The sequence below is a fragment of the Verruconis gallopava genome, assembly GCF_000836295.1.
Source record: "Verruconis gallopava strain CBS 43764 unplaced genomic scaffold supercont1.11, whole genome shotgun sequence".
Classification (NCBI taxonomy): domain Eukaryota; kingdom Fungi; phylum Ascomycota; class Dothideomycetes; order Venturiales; family Sympoventuriaceae; genus Verruconis; species Verruconis gallopava.
Window position 1 is genome coordinate 564,039 of NW_015622147.1, and position 26,288 is coordinate 590,326.

General features: G+C 50.6%; 11 protein-coding genes across 12 annotated transcripts; 6 read left to right on the forward strand and 5 right to left on the reverse strand.

Moving 5' to 3' along the window:
• The first annotated feature begins 140 nt into the window (after positions 1 to 140).
• PV09_04127 (uncharacterized protein) lies at positions 141 to 2,247 on the forward strand. The gene has a single exon (XM_016357429.1). It carries the CDS (start codon positions 487 to 489, stop codon positions 1,669 to 1,671), a length of 1,185 nt encoding a protein of 394 aa, XP_016214833.1. The 5' UTR covers positions 141 to 486; the 3' UTR covers positions 1,672 to 2,247.
• On the reverse strand, positions 2,060 to 3,440 carry PV09_04128 (calcineurin subunit B). The gene is made up of 3 exons (XM_016357430.1): positions 3,244 to 3,440; positions 2,696 to 3,157; positions 2,060 to 2,546 (listed from the first exon to the last, which is right to left on the reverse strand). Exons 1-3 carry the CDS (start codon positions 3,434 to 3,436, stop codon positions 2,536 to 2,538), a joined length of 666 nt encoding a protein of 221 aa, XP_016214834.1. The 5' UTR covers positions 3,437 to 3,440; the 3' UTR covers positions 2,060 to 2,535.
• A 1,521-nt stretch (positions 3,441 to 4,961) lies between these two features.
• PV09_04129 (uncharacterized protein) lies at positions 4,962 to 6,119 on the forward strand (the record flags this gene model as incomplete). Its single annotated transcript, XM_016357431.1, has 6 exons — positions 4,962 to 5,003; positions 5,063 to 5,083; positions 5,145 to 5,386; positions 5,441 to 5,483; positions 5,540 to 5,804; positions 5,862 to 6,119. 6 exons carry the CDS (start codon positions 4,962 to 4,964, stop codon positions 6,053 to 6,055), a joined length of 807 nt encoding a protein of 268 aa, XP_016214835.1. The 3' UTR covers positions 6,056 to 6,119.
• On the reverse strand, positions 6,059 to 8,069 carry PV09_04130. Of its 2 annotated transcripts, XM_016357432.1 has the most exons (6): positions 7,842 to 8,069; positions 7,537 to 7,779; positions 7,391 to 7,480; positions 7,067 to 7,338; positions 6,769 to 7,014; positions 6,059 to 6,716 (listed from the first exon to the last, which is right to left on the reverse strand). In XM_016357432.1, the coding sequence occupies exons 1-6, from the start codon at positions 7,870 to 7,872 to the stop codon at positions 6,126 to 6,128; spliced, it is 1,473 nt and encodes a 490-aa protein (XP_016214836.1). In that variant the 5' UTR covers positions 7,873 to 8,069; the 3' UTR covers positions 6,059 to 6,125. The 2 variants fall into 2 exon arrangements, with proteins under 2 accessions (XP_016214836.1, XP_016214837.1); XM_016357433.1 differs by having other exon boundaries at positions 7,537 to 8,069.
• A 2,827-nt stretch (positions 8,070 to 10,896) lies between these two features.
• PV09_04131 (uncharacterized protein) lies at positions 10,897 to 12,125 on the reverse strand. Its single transcript, XM_016357434.1, has one exon. It carries the CDS (start codon positions 12,097 to 12,099, stop codon positions 11,713 to 11,715), a length of 387 nt encoding a protein of 128 aa, XP_016214838.1. The 5' UTR covers positions 12,100 to 12,125; the 3' UTR covers positions 10,897 to 11,712.
• On the forward strand, positions 11,071 to 11,430 carry PV09_04132 (uncharacterized protein; the record flags this gene model as incomplete). The annotated part of the gene is made up of 1 exon (XM_016357435.1): positions 11,071 to 11,430. The coding sequence occupies one exon, from the start codon at positions 11,071 to 11,073 to the stop codon at positions 11,428 to 11,430; it is 360 nt and encodes a 119-aa protein (XP_016214839.1).
• An 88-nt stretch (positions 12,126 to 12,213) lies between the features above and the next one.
• On the forward strand, positions 12,214 to 13,607 carry PV09_04133 (uncharacterized protein). Its single transcript, XM_016357436.1, has 3 exons — positions 12,214 to 12,629; positions 12,694 to 12,891; positions 12,966 to 13,607. The coding sequence occupies exons 1-3, from the start codon at positions 12,303 to 12,305 to the stop codon at positions 13,002 to 13,004; spliced, it is 564 nt and encodes a 187-aa protein (XP_016214840.1). The 5' UTR covers positions 12,214 to 12,302; the 3' UTR covers positions 13,005 to 13,607.
• On the reverse strand, positions 13,518 to 17,454 carry PV09_04134 (uncharacterized protein). The gene is made up of 2 exons (XM_016357437.1): positions 17,230 to 17,454; positions 13,518 to 17,150 (listed from the first exon to the last, which is right to left on the reverse strand). Exons 1-2 carry the CDS (start codon positions 17,375 to 17,377, stop codon positions 13,807 to 13,809), a joined length of 3,492 nt encoding a protein of 1,163 aa, XP_016214841.1. The 5' UTR covers positions 17,378 to 17,454; the 3' UTR covers positions 13,518 to 13,806.
• A 136-nt stretch (positions 17,455 to 17,590) lies between these two features.
• PV09_04135 (uncharacterized protein) lies at positions 17,591 to 20,247 on the forward strand. Its single transcript, XM_016357438.1, has 4 exons — positions 17,591 to 17,895; positions 17,958 to 18,125; positions 18,179 to 19,029; positions 19,087 to 20,247. The coding sequence occupies exons 1-4, from the start codon at positions 17,745 to 17,747 to the stop codon at positions 20,128 to 20,130; spliced, it is 2,214 nt and encodes a 737-aa protein (XP_016214842.1). The 5' UTR covers positions 17,591 to 17,744; the 3' UTR covers positions 20,131 to 20,247.
• A 1,140-nt stretch (positions 20,248 to 21,387) lies between these two features.
• PV09_04136 (uncharacterized protein) lies at positions 21,388 to 23,845 on the forward strand. Its single transcript, XM_016357439.1, has 2 exons — positions 21,388 to 21,604; positions 21,658 to 23,845. Exons 1-2 carry the CDS (start codon positions 21,509 to 21,511, stop codon positions 23,320 to 23,322), a joined length of 1,761 nt encoding a protein of 586 aa, XP_016214843.1. The 5' UTR covers positions 21,388 to 21,508; the 3' UTR covers positions 23,323 to 23,845.
• Positions 23,571 to 25,919, reverse strand: PV09_04137 (uncharacterized protein; the record flags this gene model as incomplete). Its single annotated transcript, XM_016357440.1, has 6 exons — positions 23,571 to 24,148; positions 24,206 to 24,367; positions 24,478 to 24,652; positions 24,706 to 24,927; positions 24,981 to 25,810; positions 25,895 to 25,919. The coding sequence occupies 6 exons, from the start codon at positions 25,917 to 25,919 to the stop codon at positions 23,571 to 23,573; spliced, it is 1,992 nt and encodes a 663-aa protein (XP_016214844.1).
• Between the last annotated feature and the right edge of the window lie 369 nt (positions 25,920 to 26,288).

The following is a 26,288-nucleotide window of genomic DNA, read 5'->3' on the forward strand; positions in this document are numbered from 1 at the left end:
CCCCAAGGGCACAGCACTGCCCCCTCGTGCTGGACCCGCCCATGGCTCGGTAGCCCGCCCACGGACTTTGCCTGCTGGCCTCGCTGCAAGAGTCCCGCGCAGTCCACTGTTCGTTCGCGTTCCCTGCTTTCTCCCTTCTGCTCTCTTCTCTCTCCTCCTGCCTCTGCACCGCCCTTCCGAGCGCAGCGTCGTCTCCCCGCAACCCCGTCGTTCGAATGTCTTGAGTGCTGCGAACGAGTCTGCACTTTGCACTCTGGTCGCGCCGCCACCGCTTCGCCCTCTTCCCCCTATAGTGGAACGTCCGAAGGCCGGCCCCACCGTTCTCCCCGTTGAAACGCCAGGCCGCACGCTTGTCCTGGCTCTCGAAACAATCACTCAAGGCTTGACAGCTGTCAAGACCTCGCCGCAAACACATCGCGCGACATCTTGCCCACCAGAAGCACTCTTCGCAGGCTGGGCGCCCACGCCTGCAAGCAATCGACCGCGATGGCGCCGACACCCGACGAGAATCACGGATTTGGATATGACAGCGACTATCCACCCCAAGGCATTACGCCTGAAATCCCGTCGGTGACGACGACGACATACATCATAGACAAGGCCTACACGACAACGGTGGCGTTTTTTATCAATTCATGGATTGACTACGGTGGGAATCCGCACACCTACACGATAACGCAGTTCGACAACTTGGCCGACGCCTCGTCCATGGCAGTCAAGATCGCCGAAGCGCTTCAGTCTATCGAGCAGGGATTGATACAGTCTGCTGCTGTTCAATCGCAATACAGCACGTACGGGGCAACGCACGCAACCACGTCCTCGACGTACAGCACGCCTGCTGCCCCCGCGTCAACCCCATCCACGGTCCAGCAGACAGCCCCGGTAACAGGCACACCGCTCAACGAAGAACAGCAACAGCAGCAGCAGAGCAGCCACCACGGCCCTCCCGTAACGGCACTCGCCCTCGGAATCATCGTTCCCATCATCGTCTGCATCCTAACAATAACCTCCTGCGTTCTCTGCGTCAGCCACTACCGAAGAAAGGCCAGAAGAGCGCAAGCAGAAGGTCGAGCGGCGAGGGCGGCATCCGAAATGAGGCAAGTTGGTCCAGGTTCGCCAAAGCCTGCCAGCGCCGCCGTGGTCGCGGATGAACGTGCCTATCACGCGCCCCCGGACGCGCTTGCCGCGATCCCCTCTTCAAGCCATGTTGCTGGAGCCCTCGGCCAAGAACCGCCCGTGATTCTGTCGACGACGATGAACAACACGTACTTTACCGGCATCGACACGTCAGACCAGGTGTCGTTGAGCGACCAGCGCAGCGTGGCATCGCACGACACCTTCGGCGAAGAGCCCCCACCGCCCTACAGACCGCGCAGCGTACCGCCGATCTCGAGAGAGACGAGCGTGCGGACGTCGATCACGTCAACGCCGTACCGCATGTCGAGCACCAGATCGAGATGCGAGACGCTGTCCTCGGCCAGCGCCGTCCGGCGGAGCAACGAGGTGCGGTCCCCGTTCGACGACCCAGAGGAGGCGGAAGAGGACGAGCATGCTTCGGAGGCTTCGACGCTACGAGGAGGCGCGAGGATGTCGACGGATCGCCTGAGCGAAGCTTCCGATCTCTCGTACCAAGAAGATCCCCGACCGACGGCATCGCACTCGCACGTATGACACTGACCGAGGCGCGGGTGCGATGATATACCTTTGGTTCTTTCCCTAATTTGCTACTTTTTCACCCCCGGTTCCACTCCTCCCCTCCCCCCTTCAGGCCGGCCGCATACTATTTTTCCGACACATATTTTCTTGTGCAGACAAAAAATATTTTTTTTTCTTCTTTTGGCTTCAGAGTATTGCAATGACGACTGGACGGGCTCGAAAACGGATAACGGATAGCATGGCGTTCAGGCAAACTTCATCGTGTCGGGATACACCCTTTTATTTTTTTTTTTTTTTTTTTATTTTGCTTTACTTTAAGAAACGTGGTTCTTCTGCGGGATTGACTCGTGAACACGGTAGAAGCGTGTATGAGTGTTGGTAAAGACGAAATGTGGGCGTGTTGGTTTTCACACGCGAGGGCTCTGCTTCTCGCGAGACACAAAGAGGCAGGACTAGTAACAGATGTGGTCGGATGTCAAATCATCTTCTTGGCTCTATTGATTTTGCAGCGTTATACACACAGGCTGCTGGGTTGTGCATGTCATGTATTTTGAAGATATGGAGAGCCAGCAATGACCAGCCCCTTTTGAGTGATACTCAAGTTTTTATCTCTTCTGTTCGGTGCACCCTGTCGACTTCGTTTGTGCTGCTCTGGATTCATTCTCCCGCTGATGCTGAATGTGTGGGTATATGTCCAGTAGTGTACAGAGGTGGCAGTAAAACGTATGCTCGCCTTTTCTCAAACCAGGATCAGCCGCGAGCCCTCCCTTTCTGAAAGCTGACTATCCAAACGCCAGCCCAAGCTCATTTTTCTCCATCGAAACGCCTCGCGCTCCGTCAAATGTGATGCCCGCATTGTCTTTGCTCGTAGGGGAACGCTCAGAACTGGTCTACGAAAACGCAAAATGGACGTGGTCAGTCAGGCACGGCGACAAGGGCTGGGTGTAACGCGAAGCAACAAAAAGTCGAGCTGGAGATGGAAAGAAGAAGAGAGAAAAAGGAAAAAAAAAAGAAACAAAAAAAAAAAAAGGAAACTCACCAAGGGTCATACTCATGCTCACGTCCGTGTTCTCCACCATCTTTTTGAACTCCTCGAAGCTGATCTTGCCGTCCCGATCCAGGTCTGCCTCCATGATGGTCTTGTCGACGATCTGCTGCAGCTGGCCGTCCTTCAGGTTGCTGCCCACCATCATCTTCAGCACGATGAACAGCTCGCCGTTGCTTATGTAGCCGTCGCGGTCGATGTCGTACACCTTGAAGGCGAACTGGAGCTTCTCCTCCTTGGAGCCCTTGGAGGAGAAGGCGGACAGGCCGGTGACGAACTCCTGGAAGTCGACGTCGCCGCCGCCGTCCTCGTCGAAGATGGCGATCATGCGGGTCGCGAGCGGGTTCGACGACACCTGCGGCAGGGCGAGGAACTCGTCGCGGTCGACCGTGCCGGAGTCGTCCTTGTCCAGCTTCATGAAGCGCTTGCGCAGGCGGTCGATCTCATCGCGGTCGACTGTTTCCAAATGCGTTAGCGGGGCGGAGACGGGGAGTACGAGCGTTGCCCCTGCGTGAGAGGCGGGGAGGGGGGTGTGAGCGCACAATTCGACCCTTGCACGATGTTTTCTAGCAGCTGCGAGTTCGCGTTGCCCATGGTCTGCGGCTTGTGTGCGGTGACAAGGCAGGACGAAGGCGGTGGGGAGTGTCGTGTGTGCTTGTGTGTTTCAGCTTTTCGAAGATTACTTTCGGACGCAGCCAGCTCGGGGTTTGTTTGGCGGTCTCGATGTCTTGGCATATGTCGTGGTGCTGGGGGGTGGGCGAAAGTGGCCGACATCGTCTTTCTCTGCGACCCGGGCCTAGACTGTGTCTTCGACGGCCCTCGATTTCGCTGCCAAACGCCTCGGCTGCCTGGCCTCTTTTCACCGTCAAAGTGGCCCCTCCACTCGTGAACCTGACCGAGTATCGAATCACCAGAGCAAAAGAGGGCCGTGTCGCGCTGCCAGGCGCCGCTCCTACACCGCGCACGTTCGAATCGGCTCCAGCCTTCCTCTGTGCACGTGCTCCCAATGTACGATCAACGTATAGTCCGGCTACCGTAAAGCACCTAGCTCAGCATCCACATTGTCCGTTCAAACTGAAGTTGTAATCTTTGCGTACGCGAGTTTCAGTTGCGTTCACACCAAACGCCATAATAGCTTCTTTGGCAGTAGCCTTTGGCTTGGCCGTTCTGTATGGCTGGTGGTTCAATACGGTTTTCTTTGAATGAGCTTGACGGGTTGTGCCTATGATTTGGAAAGGCAATATGTGAAAATTCTCCCCCCGGGAGTGACAATGACTTTGCTGGCGCCATGTGGAAGAAGACTCTGATCGCAATTGAGGATGCTGATTCATCGTAGGACAAATTGGTCTGACCGGTCTCCTCGATCATCGTCTCAACTGTAGAGATCGCCCTCGTGTTACCATTTCACGCTACCATCTCTAAAAACATGTGGAGACGTCGATTCAGTCCTCTAGAAGTATTCTTGCAGCTAAGCTCCTACGATTTCACGTGGGATCGATTTCAACGGAGCCGCTTCATCGGTGTGCAGTCCTCGTCACACGCTATCGTCTCTCATGTGTTTTGCAAAACCCTACGATCGTCCGCATCGGCAAGATACGTTGTACAAAGGCGCTGGCCGCAAAAGCATTCGCTGAAACCGTAGTTCGGCAGCTAAAGCCAGAGTCGATGATCACGCCGAGGCCATTCTCAAGTCAATTTCAAGACATTACACCAGCCTTCAGTCTTTTGAACGCTACCTCGTGAAGCTTGAAACACTTGATTGTGCGATTGCTCTTCAGAAACTCACATTTGATACAAAGTTGCGGTGTGTGCTCACCTGGAGCTTATGTTGATCTGGGAATGAATACATCGGAAGCCAAAACATGACCATCTACTCCCGTATTTTTGGCCTTGCTCACCATCATCGTATCCACCAAGCTTGTCGCTCGAGGCCTGCGTCATCACTGGATAAACTTGCCTCACCTTACATAATTCTGCCTTCACTTCCACCAGTTAAATTTATCCAAGATGGTTAGTAATTGGGAGCAGTGAGTGCGGCTAATTTGAACCGTCGAAATTTCTTCGCAAATACTTTCCAATGATTACAGAGTGCTTAACCGGACTTCATGCGCTCGTTGCAATTAGCATAAAAGGATGGACAGAATCCAACTCAGAAGAGATAGGACAGAAGCGCTTTGAATTAACAAGTCTATTCTAAAAAGAACTCCTCACATCACTCCAAATACCCAGTCATTGCCGGTTACCATTGATAGAGCTCAAAATGGTATCTTGGGCTGTCACAGGTGCAACTCGAGGTATTGGCGTAAGCTAGACCAATCCAGTTGTTCAAATCCTGTATTCTAACAAGACCCTCTTTGTTAGCTCGGCTTTGTTGAAAATCTTGTCAGTCTATTGCTAGAATCGCCGATGTGGCGACGGCATGCTGCTAACTGCGCGATTGAAGTCAGCCGATCCAAACGCCCAGGTGTTCGCGATCATTCGCAGCCGAGGAACTGCTGGTCCACTTGAGGAGCTCGCCGCCAAACGCAAAAACATCCATATAATACTGACCGATATATCTGACCCGCGCAAGTTGAATCAGGCTGTCGCTGAAGTCTCTCAAGTGACGGGAGGTTCGCTTGATGTCTTGATCCTCAACGCTGGTTCCGCAGGGCCAGAGACCAGCACGTGGTCGCCAAGTGCTTTGTGGGTGAAACGCAAATCATACGATGTAAAGCTAGGATTACTGATACACCACAGTCATGGCGAGGAGAAAGCTCTTGAGACAGAGATCCACGAGAACGTACGGTCATCCGTCTCCTATGCAAGTCTTCATGGGCAGAAGTTGACCTTCCGCAGATTAAGAATAATCTTTTGAGCAACATCTACGTCATCAACTCCTTCCTCAATCTCGTCCGCAACGGCAAAGAGAAGAAGATCGTATTCATTTCGAGCCCAAGTGGAGATGTCGAGTTCACACGTATTACTGGCATCACCACGGTGCTGGGATATTCTGTTAGCAAAGCCGGAATGAACGTTGTCACGACCAAATTTGGTGCCGAACTGGCCCAAGATGGCATCAAGACTTTGTCTTTAAGTCCAGGATGGGTAGAAACAGATGCTGGTAATGTCAACCGTCTGGAAAAAAAATGTATTGGAGCAAATGACTGATTCACAACAGCTCGAGCCGTCACAGGCGAGCCAGCTATACGTAGATTCATGCTAAGCGCGTTTCGAAAGCTTGATCAGAGTGTCGATGGACCGATTCCGGTGAATGAATCAGTCACTTCTATGCTTCAGGTGATCCATAGCTTGAAGGAAGCGGACAGCGGCAAATTCGTTACGCATCACGGAAACAACAGCGATTGGTTCTAGAGGAGAAGGCTAGTAGATTTAGGTAGATAGTAAATCGAGGCAGTGCACTGAGATTGAGGTCGAGGATAACTCAAGCAAAGGGTGGCATGAATGGAAGCCCGCCGATTACCGCATCTAGAATTGTTAGATAATCAACTGGGTTCTCGGGATTGAGATCATGCTGATTCCACACTGCCTGAGCTATATGTTGAATAAAATGAATGTGACTTGATCTTCGCCTCCGCTCCTGTAGACTTTTCTCAAAGACGTCGAGCAAGGCGAGGCGCTGATCTTCGTTGACTGCTTCGCAAGCGATGATAAACAACGGCCACGCGTTCTGGCACGTTGCCATCCTGGTCAGCAGCAATATCCCTTCTCTCACAAGTCTTCTGTGATGGAATTCCGTTCCCGCAACGCGACGGACAGCCCGATTGACGTATATCAAACAGGCGAGACGATGAAGATCGAGGACCATGGCATTTCGGTCAGCCGGTGCCGCAGAATGGTCGTGGATGGGACCATAATCTCCCACTGCCCGGCAAATTTGCCGTTCGAGCATTTCTGCTTGTTCCGTTGCGATATTCGCGTAGTTTTTTGCGGAAGATTTCGCGACTACAGCTTGCGTACATGCATACACAGTGAGTTGGAGCACGTCAGTTGTGCAGCCGATGTTGGCTCTTTTCTTGCAGCAGTGTTAGATTACGCCGAGCGCAGTTCAAATAGCACTTGCGTACCTTGGAACCAATTTCATTGTCAGCGTTGGGAGACCTAGGTATTGGAACGTAGCCACAGCCTTCGTATGGAACAGCCCAATGTCTGACGGTGAACTCTGCGAGCGCTTCGTGGTAAAAAATCCAATCCAGAAAGACGGAGTTTTCTTGTCGAACCAGCTTCTGGGTTCCAGGTGAGGTGTTGATGATCCTTTTCACCGCGCACAGAAATGTCACCCAACTTCCCTTAGAGTTTGATTCAAGAGAGAGCTGTAATCATTAGCTGGCTGTAGCGAGTGCAGGTAGATTGGACTTTGCCTACCTCATGATGATACAGAAGCATCATTGAAGTCAAGTTTTGGAGCAGCGTCTTCTCGTCGATCCAATCGGTTGGCTCTTTTACTGATGACATGACAAGGCGCTTGTAACGGAAACTCTTCAAGCTACCGTGAAGCTGTAGTGATGCAAGAGCAAACACGGCTTGCAGGACCGGATTGGTCGTATCGAATGCATCCGAAAAGGCAATTCTCATTATGAAATGAGCCAGAACCTCCTCGTCGGTTGGTCCTAGCATCAGTGATCGCGATTCGTTGACTGATATGTCTGGTTAGGAGAAATGATGAATACGCGAAATCAGGAGACCAACAGAATAAGAGTAGCTGAGACTCCTCGGCGCTTACAACGGCTGGCGAAAGATAACTTGGGCGAGGGAACCGCATGGTCCGAAGATGACGAGCTGCAGACTGCTGTTAACATTACGCCGCTGGTCGGTCCAGAAGAGAATGTTTTCACCATAATTCTTTCCAGCCTCTAGATCCTCTGACAATGCTACGTCCCAGCAAGTCGAATTCAAAAATCTCCGGTAATCGGATTGAAGGGTGTTTTCTTTGCCGCGTGGACCTCGAAAAACCATTGCTCTTCTTCCGTCATCATCGCGAGGCCAGGACAGCCGGACTCCGTAGCCTTGACAGACGCGTTGCGCCTTTGTGCAGTTGCCACATCTCGGCCGACGAGAGTCGCATCGAACTTTGCGCTCTAAGATGAAATCAGTCCTGTCGTCTTGAATCGGTAGCTTATCCACTCTTAATATATACTACCTTTGCAGGTCCAACATCCTTTTATCCCCATGGCGAGATCCTCGTGCGCCACTACATTCTCAACCTCCAAACCATAAAGAATGCCAAACTCTTGTCACAGCCTCAGTCCCTTGCGAAGGTGGACCACGATAATTATAGACTGCAAAACATCTGATACATGATGGAAGAATGCCGACCGAGAATGACCCCATGTTGCTACCCGCTACGGTCTGGGCGATGCAATCGTTATCACAGGGCCAATCGGAACAGAGAAGAGGCCAACAGCTTCGACGGAGACCCGCTCAAGCTCGGAAAAAGTTACAAATGATGATTAAGCGGATGACTTTGTCAGAGCTTCAGACGTAAATGATACCTTGGTCTGGTCCTTCTTTCGAGACGTATATCAAGATGGCGCCACGCCTCGCCTTTCTCGTAACTTTCATTTGTCCAGTATGTTCAAAATGCGTCGAAATAGTCCCCAAGTCTTGACCGTTTAAGGCTTCAATACCAACTCAACAAGTTTGTAGAAGGAAAGCTGTTCGGTCATTTGACGACTCTGAAAAAGAATTTGCTTCAAAGCAATGACACATGCGACGCAGTTGTTCGCTCCGCAATCTTATGTGGAGCTGTCTCTCAACACAAGCTCAAGCTTGCACAGATGTGGCTTAAGATGATCAATTATTGTCTTTGTTATAATGCCTTGAAGACCGAGTTCAAGTCTGGGCACAGCGCCTGGGAACAGCAGATTTCGTTTGTAATCTAAGCTATCTGAAATGTCGTCTTTTCCACTACGCGCAATAGCTGTAGCGCCATTTCTGTCCCAAACTTCTCAAGTGTATTGGCTTCTCATATATGAGTGAAATCCGAATCTTCTTCCAGTCCACTTTGTGACATATTTCACTCAATTTTGGCGTTTCTGTCCCGAGCTACCTACACGAAATTGCTCTTTGACATCCGTACTGAACCCTATAGCCGAATGAAAGATGTCACAAAGTTTGCCGTTGCCAAATAGCCAATGAGCAGGAGCAGTCGCTCATACCTATCTTAGGATTCACTTACTTGAAAAGAGCTGAACAGCAACGGAATGGAATCTTGCTGATTTGGAAACGGAAATGCAGATATGCCGTTACATCCGCGTCTTGACAGGTGGCACCGCAGCAAGATCTTGAGTATTGCTTGGTCTCCGAGTTGCCATTTTAAACATGTATTGGAGATTGTTTCCACAGCTACGAAGGGTTGCCTGTCATGTCCCGATGAATTTGATACTTCATCATAGCAGAGACAGGAATTAGGAGTCTTTGAACAAAAGATGTCAACTTACCGTAGGAACAGCGGCTTTCGTCGCGCTCTCGATCGGCTGGACTTGCGCCCTTGTCAGTGTGAAGAATCATACTATGTCAGACGCATCGAGGTCACGGTCGGCGAGTACGGAATGAACGTGAGTTCAGAGTTCATCCCGTGCACATGAATGCCCTCGGACGACCAGATATCGACACCACGTAGGTCAGAATTTCCGATAACACATCATGGATGCAACTTGAATCTCTCCCGTGCGATAGTTGGAGTTGAACTATGTTCGACGATGGTACAGCTGTAGTGCTCGTTTCCAGCCAAGAATGCACCTCCCCTGAATCAAGAAATTCGAGATCTTTTGGACGCGTAACAATGTAAACGGCAAGAAAAATTTCTAAAGACCTCCCCATGTAAACGTTAAAATCTAGACTTGAATTAATCAGCGGATCGATCACGCTCTTGACTGGTTGCGATCTTGCATATCAATATCAAAGCCGCCTTCACTGTTCTGATGATCCAAGTCCTTCAGTTCTTCTGTCACTCTTTCGTCACAGGGATAGCCATTATGCTGATCAATGATCTCATTCACGCTGATTTGGACTGGACTTCGGTTTGACTGAACACAGAATATATCTCCCGATAACGTGATGTTGTCCAATTAACCCTAGAACATGTCCCATCCTGAACTTGTAAGCTCTAGTTTAATTATCCATGTTGTTCGTAATGGGTGTTGAAGTTGTCGAAGTCACAGATAAGGCACCATCGTCAAGCGCCAAGTGCCAACTTGCTTCCGACGCTTTGAGTGTTGTACGTATATGTGCCAAGTATGTGCTGCTCGAATCAGAAGCGTATATCGCCAAAAGACAGACGTAAGAAAGTTCGTCTTCCAAACTCTTCTGTTTGGTTTCTCAAAGTTCATATTCTTTTTCTGACTTATGATGCGGATGATACATGTGTTTGGTTTCAGCGCCGCGTGGCAGTCTTCCCGTTTTAACTTACCGAGCCCAAAGCGTCGCTCAGTAGCCGAATGGGTCGCTATGATAGCATCTTCTACTTCGACTTATGCAAAATCCAAATTTCCGAACAAGCTGGCAAATGAAAAGTTGCGTCGCTTGAGAGATGGTGGCGTCTAGTCGCTGATGGCAAATTTTTCTTTAGCTATTTAGCTATTTGCTAATTTGGGACTTCGGTGTACATAGAACATGGACGTTAGAATGACAACTGTAAACCCTCTACTTGCCGGAGAGAAGAACAGCCGGACTGAATCACGAAGCTTGAAATGATAATCCCAGAATACACAGGCCATCTGTCTGACAGTTCTTAGCCGCCAATCTTCACGGGAATTCCGAACGACGTGCCTAAGAAAAAAAGCTGCTATACATCCAAGGTCCGTGCCGAAAAGACTGATGTTTAGCTTGACGCGTCAGCCAGGAGCAAACCTCGGTGGAGGGTTGAGCTGCGTATATTCGTAAGATGCGATTTAATTAACAGTTAAGTAGTTATAGAGAGCAGAGAGAGAGATCATTTTGCGTTACAAACACAAACTCTACAAGACCGTTAAGTCAGCGCCACAGTATACACAAACACAACTAGTCGAAACTTCAAGCAAATGTTTATCATAGTAATTTTTGAGCAGAATTTGTAACCCGGAGACCCTCGCAACTTGGATCAACGTCTCTCGTGATCGTTCTGATGGTAGCTGCACATCGTGAAATCTGAACATAAGCGTAACCAGTCTGATACAATGCCCTAGCGGAACTGGAAAAGGCTAAGCATCCGGAAACAAGCGCAATATCATGATGAGATTCAGTCAAGAGGTCGAACGTCTATATAAACTCACTGAGGTACGCTCAGAGAAGTGCAACAACAGCTGAGCTGATCATAACTCCACAACTTTATAATCCCACTCGACATATCGGACTTCTTATCGACCGTTGCTGCGCGACATTCGAGAATTATGAAGATTGCAGTCTTGCTTGCCATTCTGCCAGCGGCTTTGGCATTGCCCGCTGCTCCTCCAACTCCTGGGAATCTAAACCCTCCTCCACCATCGCAGCCAGCTCAGGGCCCTCCACCACCTTCTCCAACACCACAGCCTCCTCAACAGGTGCCGCCTCACATGGCGGTTCGCGAAGCAGCGAATCCGCCGCCGCCACCGCCTGCTCAGAGCCCACCGCCACCCCCTCCTCCACAAGGGCCTCCTCACTTAATGGTCCGTGACGCAGCGAGACCTCCACCTCCTCAAGGACCCCCTCCACAGGGACCGCCGGCTCAGAATCCCCAAAGACCCCCGAACCCGCCACCGCGTGGCAACTAATGGATCACATTCAGTGCTTCTGTCGCTGTGAATTTGAACTTTCAGCATGGGAGCAGAGCGAGCAGGGGTCGAATTAAGGAGGACAACGCTAGACAAAGCAACGTCACGCGTCTGCGCTGACAGAATTCCGAAAAAAATGCGTCCAGGTTTGTGATTCGTCGGCTGGCACTGGTTGTCGTAGTATGACAGACACTGCTTGTACTTCTTTGACAAGTTTCCATAGAGTGGACTGAAAATCAATGAATTTTGTGCTTGAAAAGAATATCCTTCAATCGCACGTGGTCAACGCGACCTCTTCAAGGCTGCCAGTGCCGCATCCATGCTCTTAGTAGGTTTCAACTGATAGGCTTCTTTGGTGGGAGAATTTTGCGCCTTTGAAGCAGTAGCATTTGCTTGATCACACCTGAGTCGCTTAAGCGCTTCTCGAGCGGCCTCAAAACCACCGAGATCTTGTACCCTCTTGTAACCAAGGGCATCGAGATCCACTTTAGCGATAGCAGAGCGCCGCCCAGTCCTACAATACAAGATGATCTCGGCATCTTTCGGGACTTTCTTCTCATGGGCGACAAACCGCGCAATGTGTTGATATTCAACATTGATCGCGCCGGTTAACGCCCTTATTGCAAACTCAGCAGGTGTGCGAACATCAATCAGATATCTGTGGGCCATGGCGCCTGTGGATCTTTATCCCAAGTCAGACAATTGATGTTGAGACGAAGCGAGAGCTGAGAAGAAATTTCGATTGTGGACATTCTGCCTATAATGGACTCATGGCTTGCACAACTCGGATTCAAGGAGGGTTAAGCTTCGACGTCGGGCGTTGCTGCATCAAGTCACGAAAGCATTCACCACGTTTCCACCGAAAGAAAGACATGGCAGAAGAAACACCGCATATCGGCGAGCTCGCTTCAGCTATACAATCTGCATCAATACAGCATCATCCGTCGCCCGAACATGACATCAATCCGTCAACAGCCGCTTCGCTGAAGACACCAGTCCGATTGGACGAGGACGCCAACGATGCAATCGACGACTCAGATCTAGAAGAAGACGAAGTACCACTGAATGTTCTGCGGCCGCTTCCGAGGCGGCAAGGGATGCCTCCATTGCCTGATATGCGCTTCGAGCAAAGCTATCTGCGCAGCATTGAGAAAGCGGATAATTGGATGGGCGTAGCATATATCACGTTCAGAGATCAGGTGTGCAGATCCTCTTACCGGCTAGTTGGCATAAATATTTTACAGTAGGCTGATCTTATTTCAGATCATGCTCCCACTCCTACAAGGCTTTACCTGGTCACTAATCGTATTCGGATGGAGACATTGGAACAGAGCAAGTCAGTTCTCGGGGGCGACGATTGGAGCGCGGATACGTAGATGGTGGTGGGGCGTCAACAATTGGAGGATACCAGACGAGAAGCGAAACATGAGCAACAAAAGGCTAGCTGCAGACGTTCGAGACGTGAGTTGAATATAAATCTTGAGGACGAGGACTGCTCAAGGTGTCACGACGAGGTACACTGACAAAGTGACTAGTTTTATGAGTTCAAGTTCTCGAATGCAGGCTCGGACTAAGGTTTGCACGAACCCTCCCGATTTCCGTGGAATGGCAAATGAGCAGATACCCTCCAGACACATGTGCGTGTACTAGCGAAAGAGTACCGGAAATATACGTATGGCTAGCATCGACATATCCTTTCACATCCATTCGTTTCCGGGTTGTATCTTACAACTTCTCTCCGCAGGTTCATTGTCCGTTATGCGATTTCTGCGGCTTCTCTTGCATCGAATATCCTATGCGCACTAGAGACTTTGTAGAAGGGAGCTGGACCCCCCGCCTCCCAACTAGAAGGTCCGTGGTTTACAAGACATGGTTTACATGCTCAAAGCGGAGTAATGGTAGATGCCGCTTGCGAACCCCTTACGTGATTTTTACATTACGGCATGCGTTGCTTAAAAGCTTGGAGAGAAGTGGTCCTATGCGAAAACGAGATGGAACTGTACTTATAATACAGCATACTGAACACACAGATGCACAACAATACAGATCAAACAGATAGCAGTGTTGTCTCACGTTATCTTAAATCCATAGATATTTCTGGGCACGTTTGTCGCAACCCTCTCTTGCAGTGAGGAGCCGGCAAGAATTTGATCTACCATCAACTTTGCTCCTTTTAAGTTCTATATCCGGCTGCCTCAGTTCCGCCGTCCAATTATGTCGAGCATTTCGCTGTTGGAAACGTCGCTAGAAGATGCTTAATACCAAATGCTTGGTCGGCTTTTTCAAGCGTGATACGTAGGAAGATTTAGCAAAGACCATTTGTCCTGCTTGATATATACAAGACCCCACGCTCGCGGGACGCTAATTTGCGATAAGTTAGACAACCTCCTCGACCACAGAACCAAGTTCTTCTATCCTCTCGATCTTTGCGACGTTTAGGCGAAGATTTTCCGATCCAGTGAGCGCACGAACAATGCGGCTCTCGTTCCTCTCCCTTACTAGTCTTCCCAGAGCAGACACAATGTAACCACTGAAAATTTCAACGCTCCATTCGTCGGGCAACACGCTAAGAACGTATTCGATTTCGAACCAACCACCAAATCGTTCGAGTAGTTCGCCCGTTCTTTCGATACGATCAGTCACATCCTCAATTCTAAGAAATTCAGTGAGCAGGATCTTGAAGAGCTTTGCCTGCTTTTCAAACGCAGCGTCCTTGAACGATGCGGTCGTGGTATATCCGCCACGTAAGCAGTATGAAATAGCCATGTCGAAGTCACCTAGGCCATGTGTCAACAGCCGAATAGCTTGTTCGTGATGTCCCTGTCGCCCATTCAAAATGATCATCTCCGGAACAAGAGCAGTCTCGTAAGGTTGCAGCCTCTCCAGCACAAGATCTACATCGTAGTCCCCTGCACCTCCTTGTGCCCCCCCTAGAAGCTGGAGTAGTCGTAGTCTCGAGTGCCACCATTCTTGCGTTGGTGCATTGTCTTCGATGAATTGTCTGTATGTCGGCTTAGGTGGTACAAGCGCGCGGTAAGTCTCATAGGTTGCCTTCAACATGTTCTGTGACTCCGGCACCGACTCTAGTTCTGCTACCACAGCATCGAGATAGTATGCTATCAGTTCATTTATATGCTGGCTTTGCTTCTTGGCAAATACCAAGTATTCCAAATACTCCTTCACTGCAGCAGGCGCTTTCTCGCGCAGGATCTTCAACGCGTCGCTTGGCGTCCACGTCGTGCGGCTGTTGTCATCTGCAAAAACCTGCACACCAAGTTTGGGGTTGCGCGTGGCTAACCATGTCCCGTAGTCTTCAACAAGTTGCCTGTTTCTCAATTTCGTCAGATACGTTCTTAACTCGTGCTCTCCATCGGTAAATTCGCCACCGGTATCTTCTTCACCAGATATGATTCGTTTCCACGTTGCAAGCACTTGAGCTGCATTTTTTTTGCTCTGGTACAAGCGACTGAGCACATACAAGCGTTTGTGCTGCTCGAGTAACTCGACTGCGCGATCAAAACAATCTACCCCACTGTCAACAACCGAGTTTAGCTCCGCGCGTATGGAGCCTGCCGTCGCGGGCCCCTTGGGGCTCTGCTGGTCGAGAATAAGGAGTATACGTAATAGTGCTGCGTCCACCGTGGGAAAGACGTGCTCGCCATCTATTACACTTGGATTTCCCCTCTTCCGGCGCCATATCAGCAGAAATCGCTTGACAACCTGGAGTAGATTGTCGCCAAATACGCCCTGGTGATCAACCTTAGTTGTGTTTCTCGACAAAGTTATTTGTTCAATAATTTGCTCCACAAGCTGTTTAATTCCGCCCTGCACCCATACACCCTCATTCGCTTGCACAATCTCGTCCCGTATTCCAGGGAGGAATTGTAGCACAAATCTCGGATCGATCTCGCTCTCCACAAGAGCTTCTTCCGTTGCTCGTTTATCATGCTCAAAAGCGAGAGTGCCCCTGTCCGTCTGCAACACAAGATCGATGAAGAGAAGCAGTGCCGCTTTTTGTCGTATGTATGCCAACGTGTAGAACTCGAGCTCGGTTGTTGACCTATGATCCCTTAGGTCAACAATCAGCCTTTCGATGAAGCTTCGCTGAGGGGAGATAGGCGCGTTCGGAGGTGAAGAGGCGCGTTCAGCGAGGCGAAGTTGCGCATCTAGACGCAGAACCAGTGGATTTCGGAGAGCCCAGTATATCGAGTCGCCAGTCCAAACGGTTATGGCAGTTTTGGTCTTGGACATGCGCTGGTAGTAGATTTGTTCTTCGCGCTCCCGTTTGGACACCTTTTCCTGGTCCAATCTTGAAGTTCCAGCATCAACTAATCGAATAGCCTTTTGTGCCAGCCTGTTGACCACATCCGGGAGATCGAACTCGATAGACTCAACGACCTTACGGATTCCCAAAGTGAGCGATTTGGCCCCTTCAAGCTGCTGAGAAGAAGGCACACTGAGCCAATCTTTCTGAGCGGCTCCCTCTCCAGGATCAATGTCCCATCTCTGGATTTCGATTACCTTGTTCCCATCGTCCCTCTCTACGACCGCCAATACATAGCCCTCCTCGTTTCCCTCGAAGCCTTCATCCTGCGTTACAGACGTAGACAAGTCAATTCCCTTGCCATCAACAACCATACCCTCAGGAAACCGGCTAAATTCAATTGTACCACGCACAATTTCACCATCTAGGTTGACAAAAATGCCCAATCCGGGCTCCGTGTTTGTTGTACCAGTAACTAGAAGAAATTCGGAGTCGTTCGGTGATGCGATCATTGGTTTTAAAGGAGACAATGATTTTGGTCCCGGGGCCGGAGAGCCCGAGCGCGATTCTGCTGGAGGCGCGGGAAGGGGTTTTGATAAGTCGGTTGTCCCTTTTGCGCCCTCGGAGCCTCTTCTCTCTGGAGATATTGGCGGTCGAGGAGACATTTGACGGCTGAGGCTGGCAGGTACGTCGAAACCATGACGTGATGACATGCTGTTTCTCGGACTATCTCCAAGACCAGGCGATTCAGTTCTGAAGATGCCTAGACTCGTGCTGCGATTGTGGCCACGATCTTGCACGCTCAATCGACTGCTTGCTGGAACGCCGCCTGAGTTTCCTGCCGAGGATGCACTTCTCGAAACACCGCCCGGGACATGCCATGGCTCGTCTTGCGTCGTACCACCTGATTCCTGAGCTTGTGAGTCTAAACTAGAGATGGGCGGAAGCGCTATTTTCTGCTGAGCTACTAGATTAACTAGTGTGTAGCCCCGGGCATCTGCTACGCAGGCAATATTGCCCCTTCTTACAGTGGCTAGACAGCCTCCAAACTCCTCTATGTCCCGCTCTTTAGCAGCCGCCTCACCGATATTCACAAGCCGAATTTTGCTGCGAAGACACATCATGATAGAGACAGCATCTTTACTCTCCGAGGGCGAGGAGTCTAGGTCCACGCCTCCGACCCATCCACAAGTCAAAGGTTTCAGCTGGGGAAAGGCAGGCGACAATTCTGGAAGTGTATAGAAGTTCAGCGTGTTATTGCTTAATATGCATGCTTTGTTCACCGCGGGGAGCAGGAGAATCTGTTGAATACCCTGGTTACTATGCTGATTAACTGGAGGCTGTAGACGCGATGCGAGTATAAAAACAGCGCTGCTCGAGGGATCGGATGGGTCTGGAGGGATTTGAACATGATGCAGGATCTCGCCGGCGGATGTGCCAATGTACAGGTTCTCCTCTGCGAGACAGGTCAGCAAATTTGCCTTCGGACTGCGGGATAGTTCGACGCGATATGATTGGGATTAAACAAAGCTTACGCCAGACTTCAACGCATGTTATTCGCACATCATTTCCGTCATGAGCGCCGGCACTCAAAGCGACATCATGGATTAGGCTGCGCAAAACGTACGGTCCGGTCTCGAAACCGACGTCTTCCGGAGGGCGGGCTTTCTCTGGCGCTGACATTTCGTACCAAGGACTCTCTGGCCATTGTATCCTCTTCGGGTTTTTATTGTGTTGTGTACATCTCCGCGCAATTGAGGCGGGTGTAAGATATATGTATCTGAGAGAGCTTCCGCTAGGAAACTGGCTCTACTACTGGTGGCGTTCGAACGCGCGGACCGCCGCATGCAGGGTCTACCGTCGTCTCGCGATCCTCTTTAATGGGATGCTGAGGAGACTCACTGTACTTTTTTCCCTCTGTGCGATATCCTTTACGATCTTCAATGATCTCCAGGCCGTAGGAAGCGGCTGTCTCGTGCCCTTATAGACTTGTGTCTGTCGCCCTCATCTGATAACACCGGAACCCATAATCGAACACAGTCGCGAAACCATGGACGTGGCCGCTACAGCAGAGCATGATGTCGTGCCAACAACCGTCGAGGAACAAAAGTCGCGTGGACCGCAGAGGGCGAGCTTAGACTCCAATGGTGGAGATCAAAAGGAGGAGAACAAATTCCAGAAAGCGATAGCCGCATGGCGAAGTGGGTAACCATCTGTCTTCTGCGAGATCGTCGAACAGCATGGCTGACTTGATGCTCGACAGATATCGACCTCACAACACTAATACCTAAACTCGACACCGCAGCTTCAGATTTGGTGGCTCACCAGCGTGACTCCCTTGTTCAGAGGAAGGACCTCGCACAGAAGACAAAAGACTTTCGCAAATTGGACGACGCCGGAAAGCTGAATGATATCAAAGCCTTGCTCAAAGGTTCACATTCATGTACCACTTTTTTACGATATTCAAAGCTGATGGGACTCCAGCATACCAAACCTACATTGACTTAATTACCAATCAGTCCAAAGCTATCCACTCCGCCTTCCTACAAGTTTATACGCCGCTTTCTGAAGCCCCTGATCCCTACCCTCTCCTGGAAGCCTCCATCGATGCTTTGATTACGGCATCCGACACGGTCCCGCGAATGACAGAAGAGAATCAACGTCTTCAAAAACAAGTTAGCAACCTGACATCCCAGCTCGAGCGCACAGAGGAGGAGCTTTCGCGAGAGCGAAACGCACGGCAGGAACTAGAAAGCAGTAGAGACGAGAAGATCAAGAGCGTGGAACAATCTTGGGAAGCAGTGCTAGAAGAGAAGAAAGACAACTGGGCGGCGAAAGAGCGAAGTTTGGAGGAGAAGGTCGAGGGCTTGGAAAGGGTGATTAAGGAGGTCAAGGCGTCCTATGAAGTCGCCCAGCGATTGAACAAAGGAGAGGATGCAGACGCAGATGGCATCGCACGATCGGGCGCTACAGCAGCTGAGCTGGAGATCGTAAGTTCGGAGCTGGATCGCGCGAATCTCCGGATTGCCGAAGTAGAAGCACGCAACGAACAGTTGAGGTTGGAGCTCGCACAGTCTGCATCAAGCTCAGGCACTTCGAAAGCCGTTGAAGACGATCCGGCATACCTTAGACTGCAATCGGAGAATTCCTCGCTGATCCGACGGCTGGAAAATTGGCGATTCGAGAAGGAGTCCGAAAGGCGCAAGTGGGAGGGAGAGTTGCGGAATCTGGAGAGGGAGGTGAGCGCGCTGAAGAAAGAAAGGGAGAATTTAAGAGAAAAAATGCGAAGCTGGAGCGATTATGAAAACTTGAAGCGCGAATTGGAGGTTTTGAAGGTATTTCATTCCTGACCATTCATTTTCTTCGGCGTTCTCGTACTGAAAGCATGGCAGTCGATCGAATTCGCAACGGGCGATGACGATGAAACCGAAGCTGCAGAAGCGCTTCACGAGAGCAATGGCTCAGCTAGCAAAGGAGAAAGCCTCGAACAACTTCTCCTCGCGCGGAATAAGAAGCTCAATAACGAATTGACAATTCTGCGCGTGTCCCACCAGGACTTGCAATCCCGCCTCTCGAAATTGCAGGAAGATCTCTCAACTACAACTGCCGAGCTAGAGAAGTCGCAACGGCTAAACCAAACTCTCGAAGCCGATTTGGAGAAGGTTCAAGAAGAAGCATCTCATGCCTTTCCTTCTAGTGCGATGTCAGTCGCAGGAACATACACAAGTCGCTATCCTTCATCCGCACATCCTGGCCGAAGAGGGCGCAACATATCTCCAACCTCCAGCATCATCTCAGGTTTTGACCCACAGCACGTACCTTCTGGCACGCCGGTCGAGGTGCTGCGCTCCGGAGAGCCTGTAGGCGGCGGAAGTGGAATGCTGCCAATGATTACAGCGCAGAGGGACCGGTACAAAAAGAAGAATGGGGAGCTAGAGGCGGAACTGCAGAAGCAGTACCAGATAGTACAAAGCCTGAGGAGTGAAGTCGCCAGTCTGCAAAGGGATAATCTGAACCTGTATGAAAAGACGCGATACGTATCGACCTACGCCCGAGGTGGTACAGCGGGTGGCAGCGGCTCCTCGTACTCCGCGGCAGCGCCACGGGAGACTGCAATCAGCATCGGCGGCGCGGATGCGAGTGAATCCCGCTACAAAGCTGCATACGAGAGCAATCTCTCCCCCTTTGCCGCGTTTCGAGGCCGGGAGTCCGCACGAGCGTTCAAACGTATGAGCATGCCAGAGCGCGCTGTTTTTCAGGTCACAAGACTCGTGCTCGCAACAAGGACAAGCAGGAACCTCTTTGCAGCTTATTGTCTCGGGCTGCATTTAATGGTGCTAATCATGCTATACCAAATGGGAGGGGACACGTCAGGAGCGGCGATGGTAGTCGCACACGCTCCAATCGGCGCTGGGAAGGAAGATGTAGATACCTAATCATGGCGTTGGGTAATGATGAGAGGCTAAAGCGGATCTTCGGCGGAGTTAACATACTTTTGTCCTTAGGTCGGCTACCGTTCGCACAATACACTGACTTCAGCGTTTTGTTCGCTATGATCTTGTCTCTTTTCGTTTTTCTTTGGGTCCCTGCATCGTTTACAGTTTCCTCGAGACTGGGAGTACGACGCTCTATTCTCCGACAATTCTTGTCTCACTGCATTATCCCGTTGCGGGCATGTTACCCATCGATTCCTGAACACTCAGCTACCAGTTAAGATCTGTGTGTTCCGGGCTGGCGAAGAAACTTTTTCTCGTCAGGCCTTTGGCAATACTAACAATGACTCAGCCAGCGAAAAGTGACACGAACTGTAAATGTCAGCCTCCAGCCGCCCTTCAGCGTATGCATGGACTTCCAAGCGAGCAAAATACCCATTGAGTGATTCTAGATGTAATGCATGAAACGTCAAGCAACTTGCTTCATTGGAAAATGATTGTTCGCAAACCTAGCCAGAACTTCGCAGATTTCAGCAAGGCATTGGTCAAAAATTTTGATCGAGCAATGTAAACTATCCGTTTAAGGCCTACGCTCCCCAAGAATACAACCGTACTTGGTGAGGAGAGCGTACCCGGCGTACACATGATAATTTACAAATTTGATTCATTCTTTGGGTGACGCTACCACAATGGTGGACATCAATGAATAGTGGTGCCCAGTAATTGTCCAAAGGGAAAAAGAGTGCACGCGATATGACATAGCAGTGAATGCCTGTATTGGAGCAAGGAAGACTGGATTCCACAGTCGTTTTCGTGAAGCTGATACGCCTGTGTAGTTTTATCAAGTGCTTTTATTCTGCATATCCAAATTCGATGAAGCTCAAAGACTTCATCTATTCTTCACTTCTCAAATCGCCTAGTGTTGTCTTCTAGGCTGAAAGCGCATGCAATAACGATATAGACAGGTTCCCCCAGAAATTACAAACCTGAGATCTTCTTTTCCACGCTTCTGCGACTCCTGTGCTTTCCTGCGCTATGAATATGAAAGTTTCGTGGAGCGACATGGCGAAAATTCATGTCAGGTCAAGGAGATTCATACGCAAGCTCGCGCTGGTGTGAGTTGCTTCTAGATCGTCAAAAGACCGGAGGATGCAGATGGTGATGTTGATCTGCAATCCCAATGAGGTCTAGCGCTGGAGTCGGCTTTGCTGCAGCTTACTAGCGACGTCGGACGCATCATCGATGCCAGGAACAAGTCCTCGCATGACTTCAAACGATCTTGTCGTTATTGTCATAGGTGCGATGGCTATGCGGACTGTCTTTGAGTATCAATCATAATACCTCACCGGTAGAGATCACGTATACAGCGAACCGGGAAAAAATGGAAAACCCAAGGCTCAAGGCGGCTTTGGCTGACCCCGCAGTCGATCCTGATATTCCTTTCCGAGCCACTCCAAATCACAGACACCACACTTGGGTATGATACATTCTCCCGGTATTTTTTGAGCATTCGTTGCTGAAACGAGATAGGCTCTGACATTCCACTCTCGGCCCGAACTTTACATCCGTCCGCAATCCATACCAGAGATCCAAAAGGTCGTTCACCTTGCGCACAAATGCAGAAAGCGAATTGTGGTTGTCGGTTCGGGACACAGCCCCTCGGACTTGACATGCACGAGTGCGTGGATGGTCAACTTGGATGACTTCAGTGATGTCCTCAAGGTTGACCCGGAGAAGCGAACCATCACCGTTCAGGCAGGTAGACGAATGACGGATCTGAACACTGCCGCAAAGGATCATGGATTGACGATGCCCAACCTTGGGAGCATTGACATTCAGAGCATCGCAGGCGCGATATCCACAGGCACGCATGGCTCCAGTCTATATCACGGAATATTGTCGCAATGGGTACAGAGTCTAAGACTGGTACTTGCGAACGGTGCCGTAGTACGTTGTTCGAAGTCGCAAAACCCAGACCTTTTCTCAGCAGCCTTGTGCTCGCTGGGCGCATTAGGCATCATTGTAGAGGTGGAATATCAGCTTGTACCGGCAACGAACATTGAATGGACGCAAACTCTCAAGCCTCTCGACTACATTCTAGATACTTGGGATACCACCCTTTGGACAACAGCGGAATTCACGCGCGTCTGGTGGCTTCCATACCTGCGTCGTGCCATAGTGTGGCGAGCTCAAAAGTCTCGCAAAGAAATCAGACCGCCGCGGAGCAGCTGGTACGGCGGCATGCTTGGTTTTCACACGTATCGGACACTTCTTTGGCTGTCCGGTTTTTTCCCGAGACTCCTGCCTGCAATCGAGTGGTTTGTCTTTGGCATGCAGTATGGCTTCAGCGAGGACGCAACGACAGATGCGGTAGAAGAGCAGAGGACGGGCTTGTTAATGGACTGCCTTTACTCACAGTTTGTCAATGAATGGGCTATCCCGCTCAGGAGCGGTCCAGAAGCTATTCGCCGATTAGGCGCTTGGATCAATCACAGGGACGAAGAGTCCGGCATTCCGTTTTCAAGCAAAGGCGTGTGGGTTCACTCGCCGATTGAAGTCCGTGTAGCAGACACAAGCACACACAGTGGCCAAGCTAGGCCATTCCTAGATCCGTCCTGCAGGGACGAGCCAACTCTATATCTTAACGCCACATTGTACAGGCCATTTGGCCAGGATCCTCCGTGCAGGGAACGATACTACGAGGCCTTTGAATGGTTGATGAAAGAACTCGGGGGCAGGCCCCACTGGGCGAAGAACTTCCAGACCGTTTCCCGTGCGGACATTGAGCAGATGTACGGCGAGGATCTACAATCTTGGCGCAGAGTACGTCGCGAGGTAGATCCTGATGCGGTCTTCGTTGGCGACTGGCTTCGACGCAACGTCCTCGAAGCCGGTGACTTTGGTGCCTGCGAAGAGATGCAACTTTGGCGCCGAAACAGGCACACTGGTGGCGTAGATTGGATTGGAAGGCAAGTCGCAGACAGCGTTCTTGCACTGAACTTGGAGAAGAGATCACCAAGTGCGGGAAGCAGCGAGGAAAGCTTCGCACATATGGCAGGCGCTGAAGCAGAAGCGAGTATACTCTTGGATGAGTATGAGGATGACGACGTGAGCCCTACCAATGATGGGGCTGCCGAAAAAGGCGAGGCTGATATCATTGCAGAATATATGAGTAGAATGAGAGATACGCGTTAGTCGCTGTAACATTTTGATTTGCAAATATATGTTTTCATACAAATGAGCATCCTGGACGGCAACAAAACTTGACAGCTGTGGAACGCCATTGATGACCGAGTCATAGCGAACGTCAACCTTTCAATTCGTCAATACAACCAGCCAAGGACTTGATGTTAATGCCCCAAACTTAATCTCAATCGCTAGGCGTCGCTGTTTCTCTCTGGGCGGGGCATACAACAAGCAACTTCAGTCGATCCAAGTCTCATTTAACCCATCATTTCAAGTTTGAAAACACTCCGGTTACCAACGGGAACCTGAACCTGAGCCTCGCCGTTCGCATCTGGCTTGATGGCACTCGGTACCTCCTTCTCCGCACCACCTTCCTCAATCGACAGCAAGCGATACGCCTTTCCAGATTTGAGGTCCTTGAAGCCAATGCTGCAGTCCAAGCCTCGCTCGGAGCTCCTCAATACGAAGTGCAAGCCATCCTTCCCAACCGCGTGGCATTTGGCGACCATGACCTTTGGGAACGGAACTCTGTCAAGTTTCGGCGCCATCAAGGCGACATCGTCTTGTGGGCTGTTGATGAGTTTTGCCCAGTCACCCTGCTTCATAGTGCGGGCCTTGAAAATGTTCGAGCACCCAAGCATTGAGATCCCTTCGTTCATGATGGCGCCGTTTCCAGTCGGAGAGTTGACTATCGGGTGCTGACCACCCTCGAGACTTGCGACCAAATCTTTGGCAAGATCAACCTCGCCAAACTCAGCAGCACAGTTGGCGAAGGTGGAGACGGCGAAGCCGGATCCCTTCTTGTAATTGCCAACGTCGATCTTGTCGGCACCAACTGCACCTCTTCAGCACACGGATTCTGTATTTGCTAAAGCATGCAGGATTCACTCACCCAAGTTGTCGATGTAGTATTTTCCGTCCTCGTTCTTCCGGACGTGGTTCTCGCGGGCAACGAGCCACAATCTGCGAGCAAGATTTGGCATCGCTGCGTTGCACGCAAGTGAGCCGGAAATGTCGCCGATAACACCAGCAAGGCCGATGACGGGGAAGCCAGCTTTTTGACTTGTTAGCTATTGCCCAAGCGGTCGTCGTGTGTAGATATTCGTGATTGTAGATGGACAAAAAAGAGGGTGAAACTAAGTGGAGCAGATCGTGGGAACCTACTGATTGCGGAGCGTAGCGTAACAATGCTACCGTCTGGATTCATGAAATCTTCCTCAAATGCGCGATGATAGCGCTCCGAGAGAAGTGGACCCACACGACCAGTGTGATTTAGAACCTCATATGCTAAGGCGCCCTGCATGCCCACGAGGTTGCACAAAGTGTAGATCCAATTGGGCTAAAGAATGAGTTACTCAACCACAAGACAAGGCATCAAGCGGACAAATTTACCTCGCACGGGAACAACGTGTACGAACATTTGTCCCAATTCATCATCAAGGCTTCGAATATGCTCTTCGTGTCATGATGGTACTGGGCATTTTCCGTAATGCGAAAGTTCAGCGAGCCTGCCTTGCAGTACCGGTCATCCCCGTTGAGCTTCTCGTAAAGAGCTAGGCAGAGAAGCATGTAGCCTGTCATCATGATGTTGTCGCGTTTAACCGGGTCCCAGTCCTTTTGTCAAATTTGTTAGCGTTCACGGGGTTGAGAAAGGAATGAACACGTACCAACGTGAATTTCCCCCACAAAGACTCCCATTTCCAATAATTCATGACATCTTCGGTCGTGCTCTTCTCGATTACTTTCTCCTGGCCCTCCTTGATGTAGCCCTGGAAGTTTGGCATGTAGAACTTCTGCACGTATGCAAGTGTCCACTGGAGATTGTACAGTTGATAGCGAAGGGCAGACGTCTGAAACTGATCGATGCGAACGAAATTGGACCAGTCATCCATTTCTTGGTGAGCAATCTGCACGAAATGCTGGAACAATCGCAGATCTTCGAGGGAAAGCTCGCGATCGCTGTCTTCGGCAGGCCTCGGCACAGCTCGAGCTTTCCAAGCTGCGTCCTCTTTGTCTAATATGGAGTTCCTCTTTTGGCCAAGCCTTACTGCCGTCGAATGGCGCTGGTGGGCCGTGTAGAACATGTACGAAATAAGGCCAATCATGAACACTATGACAATCGGTCCGGCCGGCTCCCATACGGTATCTCCAGCAATACCGGTGGAGATGATGCCCGGTATGATCCAGTTGGCCAGGACGAATGCCAGTCCTCCGGCTCCAAACCACGCGAAGAGTGAGAGAGGTATGACAGCGACAGAAAGAACAAGGCCAATGGCTCCAAGGAAGCCCCCAACCGCAAGAAAGCCAGCTCCAGGAAAGAGACATGACAGCCCTGCTACCCGCACCCGGCTATTCTTCGAATTGTAAAAGCTGAATAGCCCAATTGTGGCAAGACATGCATATTGAAGCTGAGTTCGACGTTGGTATCGACCTGTCACAGGCTGTGTTCCAGCAAACGGGGGGATGGAAAGCGTGTCAAAAGTCTTGACTTTTCCGTCTGCGTATAGGATATATGGTAAGCTCCGGTCGTTATCAAAATCAAGCTTGATCGTGCAAAAGGGCTCAAAGAGACTTGTCCTACCTTTACTGTCCGCTTTAGCAATCATCGTGATAAACTGGTCAGTCCCATATATCAAGCGTGAAACTTTATGAAGCAGTCGAACTTCCGTGAGTTCCCCCTTGCCCTTCTTTAATCTTCGCTTTGATGTCGGGGCGGCCACCTAGCAGCGGCGAGTTCTGGTGCGGGGATCGTGTGGTGGGGAAACCTTAAGGCGATGAAGCCGTGCCTAAAGCCCAGAAGGATTGGTCTGCATCGTGCAAGGGCTTGGGATTTTGGCCAGCTCCGAGAAGAAGTTCGACGTCGAAGCGAGTCATCGTGCGACTCGTCAGTGACCAGGGCTCGAACCACTCTGAGCTGATCGGGTATGCGTGTCAGAAAATGCCGAATCCGGGACCCGTGAGTGTGGAACGGGCAA

What these genes read in the sequence shown, in the direction of transcription:
- PV09_04127 (XM_016357429.1), top strand. Translation starts at nt 487, where the DNA reads ATGGCGCCGACACCCGACGAGAATCACGGATTTGGATATGACAGCGAC.
- PV09_04128 (XM_016357430.1), bottom strand. Translation starts at nt 3,436, where the DNA reads ATGCCAAGACATCGAGACCGCCAAACAAACCCCGAGCTGGCTGCGTCC. An exon ending in CATCGTGCAAGGGTCGAATT is followed by an intron (nt 3,158 to 3,243) that starts GTGCGCTCACAC and finishes ATTTGGAAACAG; the next exon opens with TCGACCGCGATGAGATCGAC.
- PV09_04130 (XM_016357432.1), bottom strand. Translation starts at nt 7,872, where the DNA reads ATGGGGATAAAAGGATGTTGGACCTGCAAAG. An exon ending in GTCTCAGCTACTCTTATTCT is followed by an intron (nt 7,339 to 7,390) that starts GTTGGTCTCCTG and finishes CAGACATATCAG; the next exon opens with TCAACGAATCGCGATCACTG. An exon ending in ACAATGAAATTGGTTCCAAG is followed by an intron (nt 6,717 to 6,768) that starts GTACGCAAGTGC and finishes CACTGCTGCAAG; the next exon opens with AAAAGAGCCAACATCGGCTG.
- PV09_04131 (XM_016357434.1), bottom strand. Translation starts at nt 12,099, where the DNA reads ATGGCCCACAGATATCTGATTGATGTTCGCACACCTGCTGAGTTTGCA.
- PV09_04133 (XM_016357436.1), top strand. Translation starts at nt 12,303, where the DNA reads ATGGCAGAAGAAACACCGCATATCGGCGAGCTCGCTTCAGCTATACAA. An exon ending in ATATCACGTTCAGAGATCAG is followed by an intron (nt 12,630 to 12,693) that starts GTGTGCAGATCC and finishes ATCTTATTTCAG; the next exon opens with ATCATGCTCCCACTCCTACA. An exon ending in TAGCTGCAGACGTTCGAGAC is followed by an intron (nt 12,892 to 12,965) that starts GTGAGTTGAATA and finishes CAAAGTGACTAG; the next exon opens with TTTTATGAGTTCAAGTTCTC.
- PV09_04134 (XM_016357437.1), bottom strand. Translation starts at nt 17,377, where the DNA reads ATGTCAGCGCCAGAGAAAGCCCGCCCTCCGGAAGACGTCGGTTTCGAG. An exon ending in AACATGCGTTGAAGTCTGGC is followed by an intron (nt 17,151 to 17,229) that starts GTAAGCTTTGTT and finishes CCTGTCTCGCAG; the next exon opens with AGGAGAACCTGTACATTGGC.
- PV09_04135 (XM_016357438.1), top strand. Translation starts at nt 17,745, where the DNA reads ATGGACGTGGCCGCTACAGCAGAGCATGATGTCGTGCCAACAACCGTC. An exon ending in AGCGATAGCCGCATGGCGAA is followed by an intron (nt 17,896 to 17,957) that starts GTGGGTAACCAT and finishes GATGCTCGACAG; the next exon opens with ATATCGACCTCACAACACTA. An exon ending in TATCAAAGCCTTGCTCAAAG is followed by an intron (nt 18,126 to 18,178) that starts GTTCACATTCAT and finishes ATGGGACTCCAG; the next exon opens with CATACCAAACCTACATTGAC.
- PV09_04136 (XM_016357439.1), top strand. Translation starts at nt 21,509, where the DNA reads ATGGAAAACCCAAGGCTCAAGGCGGCTTTGGCTGACCCCGCAGTCGAT. An exon ending in ATCACAGACACCACACTTGG is followed by an intron (nt 21,605 to 21,657) that starts GTATGATACATT and finishes GAAACGAGATAG; the next exon opens with GCTCTGACATTCCACTCTCG.